The sequence below is a fragment of the Dipodomys ordii genome, unplaced genomic scaffold (assembly GCF_000151885.1).
Source record: "Dipodomys ordii isolate 6190 unplaced genomic scaffold, Dord_2.0 Scaffold44, whole genome shotgun sequence".
In the NCBI taxonomy this organism is placed as follows: domain Eukaryota; kingdom Metazoa; phylum Chordata; class Mammalia; order Rodentia; family Heteromyidae; genus Dipodomys; species Dipodomys ordii.
In genome coordinates, this window is record NW_012267260.1 from 8,266,970 (window position 1) to 8,274,559 (window position 7,590).

The window sequence follows — 7,590 nt, forward strand, 5'->3', positions numbered from 1 at the left end:
AAAAAGCTTCCCCCGCCTGCCTCCCACCCCACCCATCCACAAGGACCTTTGTCTCCCCACCCCCCCTGTCAGTCGGCCCCGCCTCCGCGTCCACGCCCCTCGGGCGCCGAGCAACCAATCGGCGGAGAAAGCCGGGCCGACGGCCTTACGTCATCAAGGTTGACCAATCACAGAGCACGTTGGTGGGAGGCCTTGCGGAGGGCGCGCCCGGAGGAAGAGAGGCCGGAGAGCAGCAGTTCGCGTATAAAATGGAGACTGCTGGGTGCTCGGCCGCCGCCGTGGGCAACAGCGACCCGGGAGTGCAGCGCGACTACACCATGGTGCCGGAGCGGCTTCAGAGACGCGAGCAGGAGCGGCAGCTTGAGGTGGAGAGGCGGAAGCAGAGTCGGCAGAACGAAGAAGTGGAAGAGGAGAAGAGCAGCTTCTTCACCTCCACCTTAGCCCGCGAGCGGGCGGCCGTGGAGGAGCTTCTGCGGGGCGACGGGGCGGCCGAGCGGCTGGAGGAGGCGGCCGAGCGGCTGCAGGGGCTGCGGAAGCTCCTGAACGATTCAGTGCGGTTCCTGTCTCCCTACAACCTGCGGCAGGGCCAGGAGACGCTGGTCCAGCTGCAGGCCGCCCTGGCCCAGCGGCGCCAGGAGCTGAAGCCGGAGAAGCGATTCGCGTTCAAGGCCCGGAAGAGCCAGGCCGCTGGGGCCGCGCGGGTGGAGGCGGCTCCGGAGGCCCCGGCGCCCGCGCGCGCCCTGTCCTCCAAGGACGACGACCAGGCGGCTTCCGAGACCAGCTGGGCCTGTGGCTTCTCCAACTTGGCGTCCCAGGTCTTGGAGAAAAGAGGCGCCGAGCTGCACCAACGCGACGTCCTATTGAGCGGTCTGAGAGACTGCACGGTCAAGCTGTTGGGCAACCCCAACACTTTGCGACTGGCCCAGGCCCACGGCTGCCGGGTGCTGTGCGGGCCCGTGTCCACCTCCGTGTTCCTGGAGAATTGCACGGACTGCGTGCTAGTCGTGGCCTGCCAGCAGCTCCGCGTGCACAGTACCGAGAACACTCGCATCTTCCTGCAGGTCACCAGCAGGGCCATCGTAGAGGACTGCAACCGGATCCAGTTCGCCCCGTATACCTGGAGCTACCCCGGAATCGAGCAGGACTTCCAGAGCTCCGGGTTAGATCGGAGCAGAAATAACTGGAACGACGTGGATGATTTTAACTGGCTGGCCCGGGGTGTGGCCTCCCCGAATTGGAGTATTCTTCCCGAAGAGGAGCGGGAGATCCCGTGCGACTAGACTGAAGCCGGCGCCCCTGGTCTTCACTCCTAACCAAATACACTCCTCGTGGGCATGGCTGCTGCTAACAAAAGTTTATATATTGTTGTCATGTTGTGTACATTTACGGTATTTTCGTGCTTGAGATCACAGGAGGCCCCTAACTTGTGATCCAATAAATTCATGATGATTCTAACGCGTTTTTATGAACTTTTTGTTACGGTAATCTGAAGCAATAGGAGAGGACTAATGATTTAGATCACCTTTTTAAGTGGTGGTCCACTGGGGCTTGTCTACTTTTTCAGTTTACTTCCTGGCTTTAACTTGAATCTAGCCTTTTTATTCCCCCTTCCCTTTTTTCTATGCCAGTACAAAAGCTTGAACTCTGACCCTTGAGCTCTTGTTATTTGCCAGTCCTCAAGGCTAGCACTCTATCACTTGAGTCAGAGCGCCACTTCCACCCTTTTCTGTTTATGTGGTATTGAGGAATCCAGGGCTTCATGCATGCTAGAGAAGTACTCTACCACTAAGTTACATTCCCAGCCCTGCCCCTCCAACTCTTGATTAGCTTTTTCCCCAATGGGGTGGCCCTCTACAATGAGCTACACCTCTAATTACAACTTCCTGTTGGTTAGAGTTGAGTCACCCAGATTTGTTTGGGCCAATTTTGAGCTCTGATGTTCAGATTTCAGTCACCTTAGTAGGGAGAATTAATGCTTCTAATACTGGTAGGTAGTATCCTACTGCATTCCTGAGAAGGCTTATCAGGTTAGACCCACTAGCAGTGTCTTGGGAAGGCTGTTTTCTTATCAATGTATAAAGTACTGTCATTTTTGGATCTTTGCCAATCTGATAGTTGGAAAATGTTATCCTCCTTTAGTAGTAATTGTAATAATCTCCTAACTTGTCTTTCTAAACAATTCTGCCTGTAACTATCAATTTCCTCTCCCTCTCCCAGTCCTGAGACTTGAATTCAGGCCTGGGTGCTGTCCAGGAGCATTTATGCTCAACACTAACAGCACTTTTGAATGAGCACAACTCCACCTATGGCTTTTTGGGGGCAGTTAGTTGGAGATAAGAGTCTCCAGGGCTTTTCCTGCCCAGGCTGGCTTTGAACCATGACTCTCAGATCTCAGCCTCCTGAGTAGCTAGGGTTACAGGTGTGAGCCACATTGCACCTGGCCCAAATTCACTTTTTTTTTTTTTTTTGTCATTCATAGGGTTTGAACTCTGGGCCTGGGCGCTGTCCCTCAGCACTACAGCTCAAGGCAAGTCCTCTATTGCTTGAGCCACAGCGCCAGTTCCGGTTTTCTGGTGGTTTATTGGCCATAAGAGTCCGATAGACTTTGCTGCCCAGGCTGGCTTTGAACCGTGATCCTCAGATCTTAGCCTTCTGAGTAGCTAGGATGATAGGCTTGAGCTAAGGGTGCCCAGCTAAAATTCAGCTTCTTAGGGTTTGGGAAGGTGGCTCAGTGGTAGAGTGTCTGCCTGGAATGCAAGAGGCCCTGGGTTCTATTCCTCAGCACCACATAAGCAGAAAAAGCTGCAAGTGGCACTATGGCTCAAGTGATAGAGCACTTGCCTTGAGCTGAAGAGCTGAGGGACAGTGTTCTGGCCCAGATTTCAAGCCCTACCACCGCCCCCTCCCCCCACAAAAAAAATCAAATCAGTGTCTTAAAGTATGTGACAATGTAAAGCCTCCCCAGGGTTCCATCTCCACTGGGACCCCTTAGCCTGGGAGAACAGCCCTCCACACTCACGTGGCAGCCTTCTATCCTTACAGCCACTGTTTGATCTCAGGTCATGCTTCAGCCAGTCTGAACTAATTCATCAAGCACACTGTAGCAGGCCAGGCCCTGGCAGGAAACAGATGTCACACTCCAAGTGGGTAATTTGTAAAGCGCTTAATACAGGAAGTATTTACAAAGCTGCGGGCAGAGTTTAGGGAAAGCAGTAAGAGATGGTGCAATACCAGCATCATCCCTAAGGGGCAAAACTATTAGTTGAACAAGGACTGAGCTCAAAGAGGAGCGGGAGGGAGGGGCCGGGGAGAACACTACTACTCCACAGGTGGAAGATGGCAGCCAGTCTACATGATGGCTAGAGAGCCAGCCAGGGGAGAGCCCTGGGAATTGAAAAATGCCTCTGTTATTTACTGCTGCTTTCCACTGGCTGAAGCCAGTTGGAAATTTTTTTTTTGGGTGGGGGTCTAGGTACTAGGGCTATCCTTCACCTTTTTCAATCAAAGCTGGTGTGCTACCACTTGAGCCACAGCTCCACTTTTAGCTTTCTGCTGCTTAATTAGAGGTGAGAGTCTCATGGACTTTCCTTCCCTGGCAGACTTTGAACCTTGATCCTCAGATCTCAGCCTCCTGAGTGGCTAGGATTACGAGTGTCAGCCACCGGGCACTGCTTTCTCAGTCACTCCACACCGTGTGGGTCCAGGTGCACAGCCAAAATTGTGTACAAACCAGGTGTGAAGCTCCTCAGCTGGGAAGTCTTCCAGGGTTTCCTGCAGTTTCTGAAAATGAAGCATATTTTGAGATAATATAAGCAAGGCAGGAAAGTGAAGGGGCTAGTGAGGAGAGGGCACAGTTTTTGAGAGAAAGGCAATGGTTTGAAGACATGTCCCAGTCACCAGTGTTCATGTGCTGGCAGAGCCGGAGGGGCAGGGACTGCGCATGACTCTCCAGTGTGCTGGAATCACGCCCTCATCTCCGCAAAGCCAGAGTTCAAGAGGAGGGATGTCAGAGCAAGAACTTTATTTTTTTTTTGGGGGGGGTCTGGTCGTGACAGCCTGGGCGCTGTCCCTCAGCTCTTCAGCTCAAGGCTAGCGCTCTACCACTTGAGCCACAGCGTCGCTTCCAGCTTTTTTCTTTTTGCTCATGTGGTGCTGAGGAATCGAACCCAGGGCCTCGTGCGTGCAAGGCAAGCGCTCTACCACTGAGCCATCTTCCCAGCCCAGAGCAAAAACTTTAAAGAGACAAATGACTACCATATAGAGAAAGGAGAGGTGAAACCCCAGTAATATAACAGGCCCAAAGAATTAAAAGCTATCATCTTTGAGAGGGGAGGGAGGTGAGTCATGGCCTTTCTCCCATGTTTAGATACTGAAAGCCTTTAAAGCTGCCCTTTTTTTGGGGGGGGAGGTCGGTCTTGGGGCTTGAACTCTGGGCCTGGGTCCCATCTCTGAGCTCTTCAGCTCAAGGCGAGCGCTCTACCACTTGAGCCACAGCGCCACTTTCAGTTTTCTGGTGGTTAATTGAAGAGTCTCACAGACTTTCCTGCGCGGACTGGCTTTGAACCTTGATCCTCATATCTCAGCCTCCTGAGTAGCTAGGATTACAGGCGTGAGCCACTGCTGCCTGGCTGAGCTTGTTTTTTCTCTTACCTTTGTTGATCACTTTACATTCTCAGGGAAGCTGGCTGGACACAAGGTAACCATCTCTCATCTGTTGAAGCCATTCTTGGTTGGGCCACTAGAGGGCGTCCACAGGCTTGGACTAATTGCTTCTCAACTTTGGGGTCAGGAGAGAAAGATGAGTGTGTTCTAATCCAGTTATTCTAAAAAACCTAGATAAATTTTTCCTCTGGTTTCCTTCATCAAGTGTGTCTTCCTCTTTGATTTTCTCTCATCCACATGCATCCTCAGCTAGGCACCAGGCATGGGTGGCTCACACCTGTAATCCTAGCCACTCAAGAGGCTGAGACCTAAGGATCATGTTTCAAAGCCAGCCTGGGCAGAAAAGTCCATGAGACCTCTTTTTGTTGGTTGTAAGGCTTGAACTCAGGACCTGGGCACTATCCTTGTGCTTTTTGTCTCAAGGCTAGCACTCTACCACTTTGATTTTTTTTTTTTTTTGTGCCAGTTGTGGGGTCTGAACTCTGGGCCTGGGTGCTGTCCCTCAGCTCTTCAGCTCAAGGCTAGCGCTCTACCACTTGAGCTACAGCGCCACTTCAGGCTTTTTCTGCTTATGTGGTGCCTCATGCATGCAAGGCAAGCACTCTACCGCTGAGCCACCTTCCCAGCCCCTCTACCACTTTGAGATACAGTGCCTTTCTGGTTTTCTGGTGGTTAATTAGAGATAAGAATCTCACGGACTTTCCTGCCCTGGCTAGCTTTGAACCAAGATTCTCAGATCTCAGCCTCCCGAATAGCTAGGATTACAGGCATGAGCCACCAGCAGCTGAGTAAAGATTGCATGCGGAGAGAAAAATCAGGGGAAGAAGACACATATAATAATTCAAAGTGCAAAACATCCTGGAAAAGATAGAGCCAGCGGTGGCCTGAGACCTGAGAGGGTGGGCTGAGAGGAAGAACAGGCGTTTAGAGCAGAGGAACCATGTTCTGTGTGATATGGTCATGGTGGAATGGGATATTATGTATTTGGTAAAACTCACAGGACTACACCAATGCAAGCTATTACTGAAGGGGAAACTGGTTGGGGTGAGGGAGTCTATGAAAGCTCAGCATTTCTTTTCAACTTTGTGTAAATCTAAACTGGCTCTAAGAAATAATTAAAAAATTACAAACTAAACCGGATACCAGTGGCTTATGTCTATAATTTTAGCTACTTAGGAGGCTGAGATCTGAGAATCACAGTTTGAAGACAGCCTGTACAGACACTTATCTCCAATTTCCCACCAAAAAAGCCAGAAGTGGTAGAGCACTAGTCTTTGAGCAGAAACTCAAGGACAGGGCCCAGGCGGTGACATCAAGCCCCGGGACTAGCACACACAGACACACAAAGTAGACTCATCAAGTATGCACACATCTCCATTTTCACTATCTTAAACTCTTTAGTGACAGAATTTGGACATGTGTTCAGGGGAATAGATCAAGTTTGAGCTGCTACTGTTTAATTTGCATTTCCCTGCATACTACTGAGGTTATTTCCAGATTATTAGACTTTTCTAAGTTTTGCCATGAATTACTTGTTCTGTCTTTAGCCTGTTTTCCTAGATTTTTTTTTTCTGCCAGTCCTGGAGCTTGAACTCTGGTCTCTGTCCTTGAGCCTCTCTGTGCTCAAGGCTAGTGCTCTACCACTTGAGCCACAGCGCTTTTTCTGAGTAATTTATTGGCAATAAGAGTCTAACGACTTTCCTGCCAGGGCTGGCTTTAGATCAGCCCTCTGAGTAGTTAGAATTACAGACGTGAGGGCTGGGAAGGTGACTCAGTGGTAGAGCGCTTGCCTTGCATGCCTGAGGCCCTGGGTTCGATTCCTCAGCACCACACAAGCAAAAAGAAAAAAGCCGGAAGTGGCACTGTGGCTCAAGTGGTAGAGCGCTAGCCTTGAGCTGAAGAGCTGAGGGACAGCACCCAGGCCCAGAGTTCAGGCCCCATGACCAGACCCCCAAAAAAAAAACAAAACAAAAAAAAGAATTACAGACGTGAGCCACCGGTGCCCGGCTCTTTTTTCTTCCTTCCTTCCTTCCTTCCTTCCCTTTCTCCTCTTTCTTCTCCCCTCTTTCCTCTCTCTCCTGCTTCTCCCTCCCTCTCTCCCTCCTTTCTTCCCTCTCCCTTTCTCTGTCTCTATAGTGCTGAAGATCAAACCCAGGGCCTTGCACATGTTAAGCAGGTGCTTTTCCAGAAAACTGAACCCATGCTGATTTTTGATCTTCTGATTGTGGGTTTGTGGGGTGTGTGTGTGTGTGTGTGTGTGTGTGTGTGTGTGTGAATATCAGGATTTCAGCTCAGGATCTTTTTTTTTTTTTTTTGTCAGTCCTGGGGCTTGAACTTAGGTCCTGGGCCTGTCCCTGAGCTTCTTTTGCTCAAGGCTAGCACTCTACCACTTGAGCCACAGTGCTACTTCTAGCTTTTTTTTTTTTTTCTTTCTATTTATATGGTACTGAGGAATCAAACCCAGGGCTTCATGCATGCTAGGCAAGCACTCTACCACTAAGCCACTAAGCAAGATTTTTATGACAATTTTTCCTCCCTTTTCTTTTCTTTCTTTTTTTAATTAAGGGAGATGGAGTTTGAGCTCAGGCCCTCTACCATTTTGAGCCACACTTCTACCCATACCATCTCTTTTTCTTTTTCCTCTTTCTTTCCTTTCTTTCTTTCTTTTTCTTTCTTTCTTCTCTTCCTTTTTCTTTTCTTTTTTTCCTTTTTTTCTTTTTTTTTTTTTTGCCAGTCCTGGGGCTTGAACTCAGGGCCTGGCCACTGTCCCTGAGCTTCTTTTGCTCAGTGCTAGCACTCTATCAGTTGATCTACAGCACTGTTTCTGTTTTTGTGGTACTAAGGAATCAAACCCAGGGCTTCATGCATGCTAGGCAAGCACTCTACCACTAAGCCACAGACCCAGCTTCATTTCTTTTTTTTTTTTTT

The 7,590-nt window shown here is 49.9% G+C and overlaps 1 protein-coding gene across 1 annotated transcript; it reads left to right on the forward strand.

The window, feature by feature from the left end:
* Positions 1-228: 228 nt before the first annotated feature.
* On the forward strand, positions 229-1,459 carry Tbcc (tubulin folding cofactor C). The gene has a single exon (XM_013019107.1). It carries the CDS (start codon positions 249-251, stop codon positions 1,278-1,280), a length of 1,032 nt encoding a protein of 343 aa, XP_012874561.1. The 5' UTR covers positions 229-248; the 3' UTR covers positions 1,281-1,459.
* Positions 1,460-7,590: the final 6,131 nt, after the last annotated feature.